The sequence below is a fragment of the Crotalus tigris genome, unplaced genomic scaffold, assembly GCF_016545835.1.
Source record: "Crotalus tigris isolate CLP2741 ecotype Arizona unplaced genomic scaffold, ASM1654583v1 scf7180000020245.1906669, whole genome shotgun sequence".
Taxonomy (NCBI): Eukaryota; Metazoa; Chordata; class Lepidosauria; order Squamata; family Viperidae; genus Crotalus; species Crotalus tigris.
The window spans coordinates 632433-651225 of NW_024097926.1; the positions used below are offsets into that span (position 1 = coordinate 632433).

Below are 18793 nucleotides of genomic sequence, written 5' to 3' on the forward strand. Positions count from 1 at the left end.
TCTATTCTATTCTATTCTATTCTATTCTATTCTATTCTATTCTATTCCCATTTTCTATTCCCATATTCTATTCTATTCTATTCTGTTCTGTTCTGTTCTGTTCTGTTCTATTCCATTCCATTCCCATTTTCTATTCCCGTGGTGGCAAATCTATGGCACGTGTGCCACAGATGGCACACAGAGCCCTCTCTGTGGGCACACATGCCGTCACCCCAGTCCCAGGCCTTCAGCTGCGTTTTATAAAATCTTTTCGCTTTAGGCCTCCACCACCATGTGCAAAAAAAAAAAAAGGTTCAATCAATCAATCTATTTCAACTTCTCACGGGGAAAAAAAAAGATCTCGCAAAGTTGGGATTGATTGAATTTTTTAATCCCATCCAGTCTGCCATTACCACCACAGCCATGCCCACCCAACGGGCCACACCCACCCGGCACCTGACGATACATAAGTGGGTTTTGGGTTGCAATTTGGGCACTCGGTCTCTAAAAGGTTCGCCATCACTATTCTACTCCCATTTTCTGTTCCCTATTTCTATTCTATTCTATTCTATTCTATTCTATTCTATTCTATTCTATTCTATTCTATTCTATTCTATTCACATTTACGACCGTTGCAGCATCTCCATGGTCACATGATCCAAATTCAGACACTTCACAACTAATTCATATTTACAACGGTTTATGACGGTTGCATTGACCCTGATCAGTGCGTCTATGTAGCAACACTGATGATATTGCCTAGTGCGGTAGTGAAATGTCTGCAAGAAAACCATCCAGCTCAGACAGCACCAAAGAATTCCCCAGCCTGGCTCTCCACTGCATACCCTCACACAACGGCTGCCGGGAGGGCTTCAGCCGATAGCCCGCATGGCAGTCACATTTGTAGTGTCCTGGGAAGTTGATGCAAGAACCGCCGTCTCCGCAGATGTTGGGCCGGGCGCATTCATCAATGTCTAATGGGAGAGTGAGGCAAAAGCGTGAAGAAAGGGGGAGATCTGGAGGGTCTCCAGCATCTCCCCCCTGACTCAATAACAGAATAAAAGAATAACAAGAGTTGGAAGGGACCCTTGGAGGTCTTCTAGTCCAACCCCCTGCTTAGGCAGAAAATCCTATTCCATTTACAGACCAATGGCTGTCCAATCTGTTCTTAAAAACCTCCAAGGATGGGAGCACTCACAACTTCTAAAGAGCCATAGTGGCGCAGTGGTTAGATTGCAGTATGGCAGGCTATACTCTGCCCACTGCCAGGAGTTTGATCCTGACCGGTTCAGGGTTGACTCAGTCTTCCATCCTTCCAAGGTCAGTAAAATGAGGATCCAGATTGTTGCAGGGGGCAACAGGCTGACTCTGTAAACCGCTTAGAGAGGGCCGTAAAGCACCGTGAAGCGGTATATAAGTCTAAGGGCTATTGCTATTCCGAAGGCAACTCGTTCCACGGATTGATTGTTCCAACTGTCAGGAAATTGCTTCCTCTGGGCTAATTCTCTCCTTCACTAGTTTCCCTCCATCCACCAAGTTCTTGGAAGTCTCACCTGAGCAGGATCGGACCCCCTTCTGCACCTTCAGCTGGTAGCCTCGGTTGCAGTGGCAATTGTACGACCCGCCGGTGTTCATGCACACGCCTTTCCCATGGCCACACAGCTCCAATTCACACTCATTTATATCTGGGAAGGAGAAGGAAAGAACAGGAATCCCAAAAGTCTATTTCTACGTAAAACACAAATGGACTTTTTGGGGGGTTTGTTTGTTTTTTTTCCTTTCCATTGAAAACATTTCGCTTCTTAATCCAAGAAGCTTCTTCAGTTCTGTTCAGAACTGTTCAGAACCGAAGAAGCTTCTTAGATGAATAACAAGAGTAACAGAATGAGTTGGAAACGGCCCTTAGGGGTCTTCTAATCCAACCTTACATTACAAAAAAGGTGCTGAGGCTTTGGAAAAAGAGCAGAGAAGAGCGATTACGATGATTCAAGGCCCGGAGACACAAACATATGAAGAACGGTTGCAGGAACTGGGTGTGTCCAGTCTAGAGAAAAGGACCAGGGGGGACATGATAGCGGTATTCCAATATCTCACAAAGAAGAGGGGAGGGGTCATCAACTTATTTTTCCAAACCCCAGAAGGCAGGACAAGAAACAATGCATGGAAACTAAGCAAGGAGAGAAGCAACCTAGAACTAAGGAGAAACTTCCTGACAGTTAGAACAATTAACCAGTGGAACAACCTGCCTCCAGAAGCGGTGAATGCTCCAACACTGGAAGTTTTTAAGAAGAGACTGGACAGCCATTTGTCCGAAATGGCATAGGGTTTCCTGCCTGAGCAGGGGGTTGGACTAGATGACCTCCAAGGTCCCTTCCAACTCTCAGAGGAGGAGTAGGAGGAGAGAAGGGTGTCCTGTTTGAGCAGGGGGCTGGACTAGAAGACCTCCAAGGTCCCTTTCCCGCCCTATTCTGATTGAACCTCCTGCTCAAACTCAAACTTTTGAAGGAAGCTGCCTCTTACCTACACAATACCCGTGCTGAGGATGCCACCGGTAACCATGGTAACACTGACAGAAGAATCCGGTCCGCGTCGGGATGCACTCACCATGGCTGCAGATGTTGTGATTTAATTTGCACATGTCCACCTCTGTGTGGGAAGAGAGAGAAAAGCAGGGAAACCGTCTGAAAGACTTATAAGAGTTCCGATACCGGTCGTTTTTTTCAACCCAGTTGGAAGGGACCTTGGAGGTCATCTAGTCCAACCCCTTGCTCAAGCAGGAGACTCTAGACCATTTTAGACAAACAACTGTCTGGTTTCATCTTAAAAACCTCCAGTGTTGGGAGTCCCACCACTGTCAGACGAAGCCTTCAAGACCGGCCATGACACTCCAAATGAAAAGAAATCTAAACCCAGTTTGTTCTCAACTTATGACCCTCGTTTCACAACCGTTCCAAGGGACGACGGTGGTGAAAAAAGTAACTGACGGCCTCTGTCCTCGCACTTACAACCGTCGCAGCATCCCCCGCCCGTCACGCGATCAAAACTTGGGCGCTTGGCCAGAGGCAGGTTATTTATGACAGGTGCAGCATCCCAAGGTCACGTGATCATCTGAACAGTTTGCCAAGTGCCCCAATTTTAATCACGTGACTGGAGGGGGGGAATGCTGCGATGGTCGTAAGGGCGAGGACCCATCCTGAGTCACTTTTTTCAGTGCTGCCGTAACTTGGAATGGTCATTGCATGAATGTTTTTAAAACTACTGTATTTTTTAAAACGACTGTATTTTTTAAAACTACTACTACTATTAGAGTAGAAGACTTGGCTCACATACTATGTCAGTGGTGGCGAACCTATGGCACGGGTGCCAGAGGCGGCACTCAGAGCCCTCTCTGTGGGCACACATGCGCGCCGTTGTCCCAGTCCTAGGCCTTCAGCTGGGTTTTATAACACCTTTTCGCTTTAGGCCTCCACCGCCATGTACAAAAAAAAAGGTTCAATCAATCAGTCAATTTCAACTTCTCGCAGGGAAAAAAAAGATCTTGCAAAGTTGGAATTGATTGATTGAACTTTTTAGTCCCACCCAGTCTGCCATTACCACTGCAGCCACGCCCACCCAATGGGCCACGCCCACCCAATGGGCCACACCCACCCGGCACCCGACGACGCATAAGTGGGTTTTGGGTTGCAGTTTGGGCACTCGGTCTCTAAAAGGTTCGCCATCACTGGTATAGGATTTTATTAATATTATATGTTTGGAACTCTGTATTTTGATAAGCCCTATGGGCTAATCAATAAACTAAACTAACTAAAAACTAAAACTTTCTTTCTGGAAAAGAGGACAAAGGAACATAATCTAGGCTGGAGGAGGGGGCTCACCGGTCTCTTGAGTTGGGGCCATGTATAATTCATCCATTCTGTCCTCTTCGGGGTACTTCACCACGACTGCGACAGTTGGCTTGGTGATCACCACTGCAAAGAAGAAAGGAACCCCCCGTTAAGAAAATTTCCTGCCCCCCAACAAGGCTGGGGAGACGGTACTGAGAGTGGTTTTGCTCTCACTTACCGGGGTACCGAGGACCCAAAGTCGGGGTGTTGCCGAAAAGTACCCCCTGCTCTTCCGAAATCGTCGTGTCTTTGGGCAACTGGAGATGTCGAGAAGGAAAGAAAAGAACAGGCAATGAACAGGAAGACAAGATACAGGTGGTCCTCAGCTTAAGACCACAAGCGAGCCCAAAATTTCTGTCGCTAAGCGAGACCTTTGCTAAGTGAGTTTTGTCCCACTTTAGGACCATTCTTGCCACAGTTGTTAAGTGAATCGCGGCAGTGGTTAAGTTAGTTTGTCAGAGCGTGCATAGTTTTATTGCGCTGAGATAACCCAAGAGTAAATAGGGTAAACAGTGGTCTATATTAAATGGTGGTGTATCTTATACTATCTACAATATCATACACCAGGAACGATATACATACACGCGTTAATACAGCAATCTCGAACACACCATAGTTACAGCAGGAAAAAGAAGAGAGAGAGACACTCCAGCAAAAGCCTTCCCTTTTATACTCAGGCTCTTAAAGAGATGCAGACCCTGCTGAGTCATTCCTATCATTGCATCATCCACCTTATAATCCGTTACATCATTACATAATAAGCTGCTTAGCTATTAAATTATTCCCCTGACCTAGTTACATGTTTGTGAAGTGGATGTGGTTTCCCCATTTTTATCAGATCGCAAAAAGCGACTACATGACCACACTGCGACCGTCGTGAATGTGAGTCAGTTGACAACTGTCTGAATTTTGATCACGTGACCGTGGGGAATGCTGTAATGGTTGTTAAGCGTGAAAAAATGCTTATAAGTCACTTTTTCGGTGATGTTGTAACTTTGAACAGTCACTAAAGGAACCGTTGTAACTTGAGGATGACCTGTATCCCTTGGACCGGATGATTCTTCAGAACAACTGTGGTTAAAAAAATCAAATTATGGGTATGTATCTGTGTTTCCGTAGATGCTTTTGAGATTTATCACTACACGCAAGGGGGTTGGGCCTTGGATTGGCCATCTTGGAGACCTTATTAAACGTAATATTTCCATGTTATATGAGATCTGCCTGTCCTTATTGAACCCTAACAGAATGAGTTGGAAGGGATCTTGGAGGTCATCTAGTCCAACCCCCTGCTCAAGCAGTAGACCTGTGCCATTCTAGACAAATGGCTGCCCAGTCTCTTCTTAAAAGAAGTTATAGGGAGCACCTTCTGGTGGCAAACCGTTCCACGGATCAATTTTTTCTCACTGGTAGGAATTTTTTCTTTAGTTCTAGGTTGTTTCTCTCCTGCCTTCTGGTGCTTTGGCGAATAGGTTGAAAAGCAGAAGACCGATTCAAATGACCTTCTATCATCTCCTGGTGGCTCACGTTCCAATCAGCGACCATTTGAGATTGCGTTATATTTGAAGTTGGGCATTCATTTATTTTTTCACAGATTTTTTTTTTTTTTTTACCTCTTCCACAGTTCTCCAGTGGACCCCACACTTACCATCGCTGGAGTAACGGCTGCAAAACATAAACCAGAGACAGAATAGTGATTAGAACTTCTGAGGAGAACCCTCCAGCTTGCCCAGAAGCCCACTGCCCCACCGCCTTCCCTTCCCGTGCCAGCAAACCCACCTTCTGCTTCCTGTGAATCGCTGCCCAGGGCGGGAGGGGTGGGGGGCTCCGGGCGTGGTTGTGGCGCATCACTAGTAGCGTCCGGGTGGATCTGGAGTAGGAATTCACTCTCTCCTTGGATGGTCAGCGTTTGGTGCAAGGTCTGAATGTGGTAGCCCCTCCCCGCAGGGCAGATTTCTCTGAACGCTGCTACTCAGCCGGGAGGGAAAAACAAGACAGTCAGATGCGTGATTATGGATGAAACGTGTAACAGTGACACCCATTGTCATCGGGGCACTGGGAAGTATGTCCAAAAACTTTGAAAAATACATCAAGAAACTGCAGCTTTCTGCAATAACTCCAGCCATGTTACAAAAACTGCGCTCCTCGGAACATCTTATATTTTAAGGAGGTGCCTGGTTGACACCTAGGATGCTGGTCGCAACCCATGTCAACCATCAGCACCAGCCAATTTGAATGTTCAGTTGACTGAGGTTTACGTCTAATGAATCATCATCATCATCATCATCATCATCATCACCATCTCTGGGACTTCAGAATTCAAACAGACAAGCACCTGCAACATAACACCCCGGACTTAATAATTGTCGATAAAAAAGACAAAAAAGTCTGGATAGTGGACGTGGCAGTGCCTGGAGACAGCAGAATAGACGAGAAAGGAGAAGATCACAAAATACAAAGACCTACAAATAGAAATAGAAAGACTGTGGCAAAAGCAAGCAAGGGTAGTAGTACCAATAGTCATAGGCTCCTTGGGTGCAATCCCAAAACAACTGGAGCACCATTTGAACACCACTGGCATTGACAAATTTGCTATTAGTCAATTGCAAAAGGCGGCCTTACTAGGAACTGTCTCCATCCTATGACGAGATCTGTAATACCATCAAACATCCACATCTGCCTATCCCAGGTCCTTGGTAAGGACTTGATAGGTAGACAAATATGCCAAATCCAGTCTGAACATCTGGCTGACTGTGCAATTAATAATAATAATAATAAGAATAAGAATAAGAATAAGAAGAAGGAGAAGGAGAAGGAGAAGGAGAAGGAGAAGGAGAAGGAGAAGAAGAAGAAGAAGAAGAAGAAGAAGAAGAAGAAGAAGAAGAAGAAGAAGAAGAAGAAGAAGAAGAAGAAGAAGAAGAAGAAGAGTTGGAAGGGATCTTGGAGGTCATCTAGTCCAACCCCCTGCTCAGGCAGGAAACCCTATACCATTTCGGACAAATGGCTGTCCAGTTTCTTCTTAAAAACGTCCAGTGTTGGAGCACCCACAGTTTCTGGAGGCAGGTGGTTCCACGGGTTAATTGTTCTAAATAATGCAAGTTGCGGAGCAGGGTGAATTCTGATCCCGTGACCCCGGGGGATGCTGCAACGGTCGTAAGTGTGAGAAACGGCCCTACTGTAAGTCCCTTTTTGGGGTGCTGTTATAACTTCGAACGGTCGCTAAACAAATGGCTGTCAACCGAGGACTGCCGATAGTCCACTCCGCGCAAGAGAAGCGGCCCAATGTTTGGAAGAGAAGTGGCCCAACGTTTGGAAGACAATGCCGAGCGAGGACAGCATGAACACGGAGAGAGAAGTCAAAGCCACCAACAGGACGGAGGAGAAGCAGATCCGAGCAGGTGAGCTTGAGAAAGCTGACAACGGACCTTTCCGCCCTCGCCCACCTGCCCTTCAACTCACCCGTTCCGTCGGCCGGGCATCGTTCGCAATGGACACCCCAGGCTTTGCCCACGCTGCAGCAGCAGGTCTGCCGGCTCAGCTTGGTTGACAGCGGATGTTGGCACTGCTGCTCGGGGCTCACCAGACGGAAACACAGGCTCCTCTCCCCGGCTTTCTCCGCTGTGCTCCCCAAAAAAAAGAGGGACAGAGAGGGAGATCAGAGAAGGCAGAGGTTCACAGGGAAAAAGAGAATCTGCCCCACCCCCGGCATTCCCAAAAGCCGGCAACACAATTGCGACAGGGGTTGGGTGGCGGGAATGCAGCCCCTGGGTTAAATCAAGAAAGGACACCGAATCGGAGATTCTTCTTTGCGCTCCAGTTTTACTCTATTATTCTGATTTTAGTTTGTTTGCAACTCGTTATCATTTCTGTCCCAATATATTATCCACATTCTGATGAGAGAGAATAGAATAGAATAGAATGTGGAATAGAATGCAGAATAGAAGAGAAGAGAAGAGAAGAGAAGAGAAGAGAAGAGAAGAGAAGAGAAGAGAAGAGAAGAGAAGAGAAGAGAAGATGGAATGGAATATAGAATAGAATAGAATAGAATAGAATAGAATAGAATAGAATAGAATAAGAATAGAACAGAACAGAACAGAATAGAATAGAATATAGAATAGAATAGAATAGAATAGAATAGAATAGAATAGAATAGAATAGAATAGAATAGAATAGAATAATGGAATGAAGAATAGAATAGAATAGAATAGAATAGAATAGAATAGAATAGAATAGAATAGAATAGAATAGAATAGAATAGAATAGAATGCAGAAATTAGAATTAGAATAGAATATGGAATGGAATATAGAATATGAAATGGAATAGAGAACAGAACAGAATAGATGGAATGGAATGCAGAAATTAGAATTAGAATTAGAATAGAATAGAATAGAATATGAAATGGAATATAGAATAGAATAGAATAGAATAGAAGAGAAGAGAAGAGAAGAGAAGAGAAGAGAAGAGAAGAGAAGATGGAATGGAATATAGAATAGAATAAAATAGAATAGAATAGAATAGAATAGAATAGAATAGAATAGAATAGAATATATGGAATGGAATGCAGAAATTAGAATTAGAATAGAATAGAATATGGAATGGAATATAGAATATGAAATGGAATATAGAATAGAATAGAACAGAACAGAACAGAATAGATGGAATGGAATACAGAAATTAGAATTAGAATTAGAATAGAATAGAATATGAAATGGAATATAGAATAGAATAGAAGAGAAGAGAAGAGAGAATGAGAGAGAGCTGAAAGTCCCCCACCCCAACCTGTCGAGATACATACGCACACAGTGGGTGCGCGAAGGTCCCAAAACCTGCCCTGGTTTACAGGCGCAACGGAAGCTTCCTTGGGTGTTCAAACACTCCCCTCCTTGGCACACGCCTTGCATGGCACACTCATTGATGTCTGTGGGAAAGAAAAAGGGAAAGACTAACCAGGGCGGCTCTTTCAATTTCCGCTCTCCGAGATTGAAGGGCCGTTCCTGGCACCTGGTGGCACGCGGCGGGCAGGGCAGGATCTCCAGGTACGATCCCACCTGATTCATGCTGCCATGGCAGGGGTAGTCCTCGAGTTACGATCATCATACAGCTTGCCCATCACAGTCGTAAGTTGGATCACCCCACCCTTTTCTTGGCACTGGTGGTTAAGTAACCCACGGTTTGCGATGGGCGTGGTTTTGCCAAAACCCACAAGGAAATTCCAATTTTGGGGCAAAACGGTGGGGAAATGCAGCCGCGTGGCTGCCAGGATGCTACCAATGGAGATAAATGTGCCTGAATGGCTTTCAATGTGCCCTGTGGTCACGTGACCAAAAGCATACTAAAAACTTCACAGATTACAAGGTTTGGCTGGGAGAGATCCGGGAGATCATCTAGTCCAACCCCAGAGCAGAGTTAAGAATTCAGTCTGGTTGCATTCCTGCCGCTAACATCATTTTTTCCAAATATCCTGCAGAAGATAGAAGGAGTTGATCCCGAGACTGCTCCGAGCTTACTTATCCCCCACGTAAGGCCAATTGGATGCCTGACCTCAGCTCCCATATGCCACAACCCAGTAGAAAGGTAGACCTGATGCAGGACTTGAACTCAGAGTCAAAACGTTCTCAAAACAATTTGAAGCAAGGGCACCCGTGACAGCAGATTTTATTTATTTTCCAATTCACCGACGTTCAAATTCCAAACACAACAGATGTGGAACATACACATCCCGCTTGTGAAGACCTACCCTGGCAGTGAGTGCTGTTAAGTCGCTTGTATCCCTGCGGACAATCACTCCCCATCGTCTTTTGCACACCCAGATCTAGAAAAAGAGTATACATTTATATTTAAATCTTCCACATTCCTCTACTAAAAATAAAAAAATAACATTAAACAATGAAAGGGTCTTGATTCAGCGGACTTTGGAAACAACAAATCACACAGCCTCAAGACATTATCCCGGAATATGCTATAATCCAGATAATTCTTGCACATGTATGTCAGTTGTGCAGATTTGTTCTCAAGTTACAACCACATCTGAAACCGGAATCTTGGTCATTGTGCAAAGCGGTCATTATGCAAGATGTCACACGACCGCTTTGCTCAATGACCGCAATCCCGGCCCTCCCAGCTACAGTCATTAAACGATCCTGCAGGTCATTAAGCGGAGCAAGGCACAAGTTAAGGCGTGAGGGGTGTCTCAAAGGGGTGTGGGAGGCCCCGAAAGGCCTGGAGTTTGGGGGTGCTGTGGATCGGTCTCCCCGCTCTAGGGCTGAAAATCCTGCCAAAATTCAAGCAGAGCGGAGAAGCAGCGCGGTGGTGGTGGGGGGTCCGTGGGTGACCCGGGACAAGCCGTGCACAAATTGGGGGCAAGTCTCTCTGCTCTGGATCACTGGGTGGTGCAAAGTCCCGGTTGGAGGCTTACATTGCAGATGGGGGCATTTGTGGCACTTGGTCTGGCCCCAAGAGGTGCCGATGCTGCCACAGCAATCTTCCTGCTTCGTGAGACCCGGAAGCGGGTTGCTCCCACACTGAGGTCCACACCGGAAGGGAAGGAAAGAAAAAGACCAAATTCACTCATTCTCTCCTGAAATAAACCAGTCCCTAGGTTCCCCACCCCACCTCGGCCCTGCCCCAACCTCATTCTCCACCAGTGACTTTAAGCACTTGTACTTTAAGCGTCTAGTCCGCAGCGAGGACAACTGATTTGGCCTTGGCACCAACAGGGCACACTAGGCTAAAACAGGGTTGGGAAGTTTGTGGGGTTAGTCTGTTAGATTAGGTCTCAGGCTGTTTTCTTTCTAGTTTTATGTAATTCTCGCCCCCCCCCCTTAAGCTACTACATGGTTTAGTTGCACCTAGATCTGAGGGAAGCACACCACATTTGAGATTAGTGTGCTGTTTTGTACACGTGAAATTTGACGAGTGAGAATAAAAATAAATCTAATCCTGTGATCCAGGCAGAACGGTGTTGTTGTTGTTTTCAAACTTGACAACTTTAAAGACGGGTGGACTTTCAATTCCCAGAATTCCCCAGCTCAAAACACATTGAACTAGAGGCTCTCTCCTCTGCTATTTGGCCTTGAAGTTGATTGGATCCGATACACTACTTTTGAACAGGGAGGCTTGATTTTTCTACAGGTTAAATAGCTGGCCAAGATCCTTTTCCACTCACCGACTGCTTGGGCAGCGTCTCTTGAAAACAGCGCCCTAAGGGTTTCTGGGCGGGGGGACGAGTGTAGGCCGCTTTCGGAGCCGGGTGCTGGATGAGATGGTGGGCTCCCCCTGGCCCACTCCCCTCCGAGCTGAGGCTGTCGATCCGGTGGACCTTCACGGAGGCGTCCGGCGGATGATGGACCCGGACATTGACCAGCGGCTGGTGCATCTGAACTGGGAGCCCCAAAATAAACCAGGATGAGTTGGAAACAGGAAACGCAGGTTGTTACAAATGCCGTTTGCAGCCGCAGTGAAACGACTGATGTACGTTATCAATTTAAAATTAAAATAAAATAAAGCGCTGAATTCTTGATCAATGCTTTTTTTTTTGGTTCATCAGCTAGCAGATGAACGACAGGCTGGGAATTTGAGCAAGCATTTTACAGGATCCAAAGAGATGGGGTCCACTTTGAAACCCGGAGTAGGAGACAGAAAACCCTCTGCACGTGCTCGAAGATTCCCTGCTCGGCCCATCAGTGCCCAGAACTGTCCCCAAATTTCAAATTCAGCTCACAAAGGAGTTAATGTATTTATTTAGCGTATGGCAAACAGGACACGGATACCAGTAGTAAAAATATATGAAAGATACTCGTAATACTTTGTGGTACACGTATAATGTAAATTTGGGGTTCTTGTTATTCTTTGAGCTTGGTTATTTTCTTGCAGATGTTTCATTATCCAAGCATAACCCCACTTCCTCTCTAGCACTGATGTTGTTACCTAGTTGGGTCATGAAACGTCTGCAAGAAAACCATCAAGCTCAGAGAGCACCCAGGACCCCACAGTAGTCCTCCTCCTCCTCTCCACAAGCCCCCCTCCCTTCTAGCACTGATGATGTTACTTAGTTGGGTCATGAAACGTCTGCAAGAAAACCACTAGGCTCAGAAAGAAGCAAGGACCCCATAGTTATTTCTCCTCCTCCACCTCCTCCTCCTCTTCTTCTTCTTCTCCTCCTCCACCTCTTCCTCCTCCTCCTACTACTACTACTACTCACCCCTTCCTTCTAGCACTGATGATGTTACCTAGTTGGGTCATGAAACGTCTGCAAGAAAACCACTAGGCTCAGAAAGCAGCAAGGACCCCCTCACTTCAATGCTGAAACCCTACAAATATTCTCTTTTACTAATGGGAATATCTAGTCCATTTTGCATGGTTTGAGGACTCCAAGAAACGACACAGTAAGTTATAAGTTACTTTTTGAGATCCGCTGGCTCGTGACGATGGAATAAGTATTCTGTATATGCATACTGAAGCCATTGGCTCAATTAAGCCAGTATTGGAGAAAAATCTGCTTTTCCTCGGAGGGGCTTCATCGCTCCACCCTAACCCCCCCCCAGCAGCCCCCGAGCCCAGCCCCCACTTTCTCGCCCGTTACCTTCGGAGGAGTGATGGCCCAGGGGCACCATAAAAGCGGAGTGGCTCACGGTGCCTTTCGAACCCGGACCCGCGGGGCTGTCACTGTGATGATCCGAGATGACCTGGACAGCGTAAATGGCGTGCTTGCTGGAGCCCGTCTCCGCGGCGGCCCCATCGCTAGAGGCCCGCGCCTGCTGCCCCTGGCGGTTCACGGGCACCTGGCAGAAGCGGCCGGTGAATTCTGGCGGGCACAGACAGTGGTTGCCAGATGTGCATTGCCCGCCATTCATGCAAGGCAAAGGACAGACCACTGCAGCAAGGAGGGGGGAGAAACAGAGAAAAAGAGACAAAGTTAATTTTGCATGGGCCAGTCTCCCCTTTGGGGCCTCCTTTGCATCAGCCCGACCTAGCTGTTTAGCGACTGCCTCATTTAGTGACCGTTCACATTTACGACGGTGGAGAAAGGACCTTTGGGTCTCCTACGCATCAGCTCAAACTTGACACTGTCAGAGCTAAACGGCTCATACATAGTCCTTGTTTAGCGACTGCCTCATTTAGTGACCGTTCACATTTATGACGGTGGAGAAAGGAATTTTGGCTCTCCTACGCATCAGCTCAAACTTGACACTGTCATAGCTAAACGGCTCATACATAGTCCTTGTTTAGCGACTGTCTCATTTAGTGACCGTTCACATTTACGACGGTGGAGAAAGGAACTTTGGCTCTCCTACGCATCAGCCCAAACTTGACACCGCTATGCTAAACGGCTCATATATAGTCCTTGTTTAGCGACTGCCTCATTTAGTGACCGTTCACATTTACGACGGTGGAGAAAGGAACTTTGGCTCTCCTATGCATCAGCCCACACTTGACACCGCTATAGCTAAACGGCTCACACATAGTCCTTGTTTAGCGACTGCCTCATTTAGTGACGGCTCACAGTTGTGACAGTGGAAAAAGGAACTTTGCAACCAATGCTTGCCTTGATGACCTTTGCAGGACTGGAAAGCAAAGGAAAGCTGAAGTCAGATCATAAGTACAATTGTGGTTTCACTTAGTGATTGCAGAGGGGGTTCAAACGGTGTGTTTGTATGTGCGTGTTTAAACGTAAACCAAGGCATGAATCAGAAGAAACTGGACGCACAACACCTGACTCTTTCCAAAACAGAGGCGCCACTGCAGGTGTCAACTTGTGTCTTCTGGAAAAGAAGACCGGGCCGGAAGCCGAGCGAGTGTGGGCTGCCTCAAAGTTTCCACCGTGTTGTGTTGCTTGAAATAGCCAACACAACGGAGACTTTGCCGAAGAAGAGAAACAAATCAGCAGCTTCGAACCACATTAGGGCTGTTTTCATCCCCTGCAGTCGGTGCGTTGATTGCCAGCCGTGGCCTGGCCACATCCCAGCAGACCTCTTGGCCACGTTTTTTCGGAAGCGGTTCCTAGACCTGGGACTGAATGTTGGCTTAGCGTTGCCCAGCTGGTCGGGATGCCGGAGGGAGGATTGGAACTCGCAACCTCGCGCTTTCTAACTTTCTGAGCCTTGAACCGTGACCCCAAGCCGGATTTGCTGCTTGGATGATGGCAGCCAGACTCCTTTTCATACGGGCAGTCCTCACTTAACAACCGCCTTTGAGCCCAAAATTTATGTCGCTGAGAGAGTTTTGCCCCATTTTAAGACCTTTTTGGCTGCACGGATTAAATGAATCACTGCAACTGTTAAAGACTTCCTCGTTGACTTTGCTTATCAAAAGGGGTTCACATGATTTTGGGACAAAACAACCGTCATAAGTGTGAACCAATTGCCAAACATCTGAATTTTGATCACATAAGGATGGGCATGCTACAAAAGTCACAAGTGTGAAAAATGGTCCTAAGTCCCTTTTTCCAGTGATGTAACTTCAAATGGTCACGAAGTAAATTTTTGTAAGTCGAGGACTAACTATGGTTTGTCCAACACACCGTTTTTCTTTGAATACAGTTAAGGACTACTATTATACTTTTATTTATTAAAAAAGGCACTATAATTGGACTCTTAACTTTTAGTTCTGAAAGCCGTTTGTAATTAAATTGGTTAAGTATGAATTTAGAAATGTAATACTTTACATTTCATTTTATACTCCTACGCTTTATTATCCTATTATTTTAAATCACGTTTTCCCAAACTTGGTGACTTTAAGTCGCGTAGACTTCAACTCCCAGCCTGCTTTGTGGGAAATTTTGGGAGGGGAAATGCCCCCCATTTTAAAGGGTACCAAGTTTTTAAAAATACACCATTCTGAATAATCATTTAATCAGAGTACTCTACAATAAGCCGAGATTGTCCCCGGGATATCAGGCAGAAAAATAGCCTTCCTTATAGGCATTATTTCAACTGGACATACAAAGACGAATCTGGAATCTTTACCCCCAGTAATCCATGTTCTACATTTGCACAATACATCTGCACCATAAACTAACCAAACAAGCTCGGTTCACACAGCAGATTAAGTCTCCAAGGAACTCACCACAGTTTAACCCTAACCAAGCTGAAGAATTGCTGGATCTTCCACTGTGGAGCATGTGAGAACAGCCTGGTATGCAAAAATGGATAAAAAAAACACCCCACTTTGCTGCAACTGGCTAGTTCTAGTTTGAAAACTGAACTTGGCTTTGTGACCGAAAATGAAGCCCCTTCTGAATTCCACTGGCTCTTGCGCTAACTGGCTGGGTGGGAGGCTGTGTGTGCGTGTGTGTGTGTGTAAGTGTTGGTCTCCGATGTGTGTGAGTTTGCTTGGCCAGCGGTTCTGAGCAGCTTGGACACGTGAGGGGCCCCAGAGATGGGGCTGAGATGTGAAGTCAACTTTTCCATCAGGGAAAGAGAAGAGAATAGACAAGGAAGGCAGAGAGAGAAAGAGAAAGAAAGAGAGGGAGGGGAGACATGAGAGAAAGAGAGAGAGAGAGAGAGAGAGAGAGAGGAGAGAGAGAGAGAAAGAGAGAGAGGAAAGAGAAAGAGAGGAGGGAGAAAGAGAGAGGAGACAGAGAAAAAGAGGAGAGAGAGAGAGGGAGAGAAAGAGAGAGTAGAGAGAGAAAGAGACAGAAAAAGAGAGGAGAGAGAGAGAGGAGGGAGAAAGACAGAAGAGAGAAAGAGAGAGGAGAGAAGAGAGAAAGAGAGAGAGGAGAGAGAAAGAGAGGAGAGAAGAGAGGAGGGAGAAAGACAGAAGAGAGAAAGAGAGAGAAGAGAGAAAAAGAGAGAGGAGAGAGAGAGAGAGAGAGAGAGAACACGGGACCAGGGTGCGCTGCGCCTGCGCATGAAAATCAAAAACAATGTGCAGAGTGTCCCGGACCGCACTTCGTCCTGCCTCCAAATAAAAACAAAGACAAAATTCCACGCTAACCAATCCCCGTGCAAAACCAGGCTTGCTTTGGAAAGCACAAGGCGAGCCACAGATTCGGCATACGCAAATCGAGGCCAGGTTCCCACATTGCGCTGATCCCCAGTTTGTTTAGCCACAAAGAGTGATCAGCTGGATCAGCCTCCTTCTTTCCTCCCCCCCCCCCAAAAAAAACCCCAAAGCTGGTTTGCAAACTGCAAGGCTGAGCTCAACGAACAGGATCAGAGAAAACCCAAACAGAGTTAAAGAAATGCAAAGGTGCCAGGATGTACGAGGCCAGGAGATTCTGCGGGGAAGGGAGCTGTGTTCCCACAACACGTTAAACCCGGTTACTGAAAGATCCAGTTTTTATGCTTGCAATTAGCAAATGGGAAAGTGTGCACAACTCACTGCTATTGTAGAGAGGATGAGAACTTCCCACAAAGGCTAACTAACACGCATGCCAGTGAAACAGGTTACTGGCTTGGGCAGTGGGCTGGATTAGATGACCTCTAATATTTCTTCCAGCTCTGACTTTGAAGAATACTCAGCCAGAAGCAAAGCAAACTAAGAATTAACCCAGGTTAAAACTCCACCAGTTCAGCGTGCCATAAAAAACTCAGCCCCCTCCGGGCTCTCTCGTTCCCTGTTTTCCCAGGAAATGAATCCAAAACGGCTCCCAGTAACACGAGGCAATGTCAACAAACCTAGGTTAATTTCTACAAGTGAGATTCTCTGTGGCTTGTTTATTCTTTCCCACAATCCGAAGTGCCCAAGAGAACAGCCCTTCCCAACCAGTCCTTGAATGGGACTACGACTCCCAAGTTTAAGATAAAGGGGGAAGCAGATGCAAAAAACGGGGCTTGGCACAGGCTGATGGCTCAGGGGGTGTGCATGATGGGAACTGTTGCCAAAAGAGCTGGAGGGGCTGAGTTTTGTCCATCTGGAAGATACTCAGCTAGGGAGGCATCCAGAGGGGATTGGGAATGGGGCAATGGGCGGCGTAGTCCCTACTAAGGACTTGCCAAGGTGGATGGGCAAGGGAACCCCTCCTGTCGACCGGTTGCAAACAGCCAAGCTGGGGGCTGATGGGTGGTGTAGTGCGTACCAATCGAGGGACTTGCCAAGGTGGAAAGCATTGGGCACTAGAACCTGTCCCATCAACAAAGGGGTTGCAGGGAACCCAGTTGGAGAGGCTGATGGGTAGTTTAAGGAAATTGGCAAAGTGGAACTTAGCCAAGGCAGTACAACACGTCCCATCAACAAGAGGATTGCAGAGAGCCATACTTGGGGCTGATGGGTGTAGCCATACTTGGGGCTGATGGGTGGTGTCGTCCATGCAATTTAAGAGACTTCCCAAGTGGGAACCATTGGACAATAGAAAACGTCCCATTAAATAAGGAGTTGCAGGGAGCAGGGCTGGGGGGGGGGGCTGATGGGTAGTAGCGTCCATGCCATCTCAGGACCTTAACAAACCTGAAAGCACTGGGCAGTATAACATGTCCCATCAACAAGAAGGTTGCAGAGAACCAAGCTTGGAGGTGAGGGGTGATGTAGTCCATGCCATTTAAGGGACTTCCCAGGTAGAAAGAAATGGGCAATAGAACACAAAGGGGCTCCAGGAAGCCAGGTGGGGAGGCTGATGGGTGGTGTAGTCCGTGCCACCTAAGAGACTTCCCAAGTGGAAAGCACCGGGCAGTACAACACGTCCCATCAACCAGGGAGTTGCAGGGAACCGGACTGGGGGAGGCTGATGGGTGGTGTAGTCCATGCCACCTAAGAGACTTCCCAAGTGGAAAGCACGGGGCAGTAGAACACATCCCATCAACCAGGGAGTTGCAGGGAGCCAGGCTGGGGGGGGCTGATGGGTGGTGTAGTCCGTGCCACCTAAGGGACTTCCCAAGTGGAAAGCAATGGGAGAGTACAACACGTCCCATCAACCAGGGAGTTGCAGGGAGCCAGGCTGGGGGAGGCTGATGGGTGGTGTAGTCCATGCCATCTAAGAGACTTCCCAAGTGGAAAGCACGGGGCAGTACAAGACATCCCATCAACAACGGAGTTGCAGGGAGCCAGGCTGGGGGGGCTGATGGGTGGTGTAGTCCATGCCATCTAAGAGACTTCCCAAGTGGAAAGCACGGGGCAGTACAACACATCCCATCAACAACGGAGTTGCAGGGAGCCGGGCTGGGTAGGCTGATGGGTGGTGTAGTCCGTGCCACCTAAGGGACTTCCCAAGTGGAAAGCCTGGGGCAGTACAACACGTCCCATCAACCAGGGAGTTGCAGGGAGCCGGGCTGAAGGGCGGGGCGGCTGATGGGCCTTGTAGTCCTGAACTCCCGCCAACTCCTCCCCCACGGCAGGCGGGCCCCGGGGCTGGGGGGGGGAGGAGGAGACCCCGGGCGGGCACTCACCCACGCGGAACCCGGAGCCGGTCAGCGTGTCCATGGCGTGGCCGTTCTCGCCGATGAGCGTCATGTTGCTGCCCGGCTTGCAGCTGTCCCGGCAGCGGCCCTTCTGGCAGGTCCGCTCGCAGATGAGCGGCGCGAAGACCACCTTGAAGCGCTCCCGCGCCAGCGCCGCCCGCTCCGAGGGGCCCGAGCCGGCCGACCCTCCCCGGCCCGGCCAGCCCCGCAGCGCCCGCGGCCCCAGCGCCAGCAGCAGCGCCAGCAGCAGCCCGGCCGCGCCCGCCGGGGGCATCTTGGCATCCCGCGCCGCCCCGGCCGGAGGCAGGCAAGGAGGGAGGTGGAGGAGGAGGCGGCGGCGGCGGCAGTGGCGGCCGCTTCTCGCTCTCCGGCCCGCCTGGCGCAGCCAATCTCCGGCCGGGGGCAGGAATCTGGGAGCGCCGCCAACAGGCGCCGGAGAGGCCGGGCCGGGCCGGCAGGGGGCGCGGGGAAGGGCGGCGGCGGCGGAGCCCGGGGCCGACCCGTCGACGAGCCCCCCCCCGCGCCGGGGAGCCGTTTTCCCCCCCTTTCAATTGCACCGGTGGGCAGCCACCCCCCCCCCGCCCCGGGAAGCCCCCCTT

At 48.3% G+C, this 18793-nt stretch overlaps 1 protein-coding gene across 2 annotated transcripts in view; it reads right to left on the minus strand.

Annotated features, from left to right (window-relative positions):
* LTBP3 (latent transforming growth factor beta binding protein 3) overlaps window positions 1-18556 on the minus strand; it is a 30486-nt gene extending 11930 nt beyond the window's left edge. Inside the window, exons 1-14 of one of the 2 annotated variants that reach the window (XM_039366213.1) lie at window positions 18183-18555; window positions 12443-12733; window positions 11027-11241; window positions 10277-10382; window positions 9599-9673; window positions 8657-8779; window positions 7320-7478; window positions 5640-5828; window positions 5509-5525; window positions 4042-4120; window positions 3855-3947; window positions 2500-2625; window positions 1533-1664; window positions 825-953 (exon numbers count right to left, since the gene is read on the minus strand). In XM_039366213.1, coding sequence (XP_039222147.1) covers window positions 825-953; window positions 1533-1664; window positions 2500-2625; window positions 3855-3947; window positions 4042-4120; window positions 5509-5525; window positions 5640-5828; window positions 7320-7478; window positions 8657-8779; window positions 9599-9673; window positions 10277-10382; window positions 11027-11241; window positions 12443-12733; window positions 18183-18468 — 2020 coding nt within the window. In that variant the 5' untranslated portion in view covers window positions 18469-18555. Of the gene's footprint in view, window positions 1-824; window positions 954-1532; window positions 1665-2499; window positions 2626-3854; window positions 3948-4041; window positions 4121-5508; window positions 5526-5639; window positions 5829-7319; window positions 7479-8656; window positions 8780-9598; window positions 9674-10276; window positions 10383-11026; window positions 11242-12442; window positions 12734-18182 lie in introns of both variants that reach the window. The other variant, XM_039366214.1, reaches the window with a different exon arrangement.
* Window positions 18557-18793: the final 237 nt, after the last annotated feature.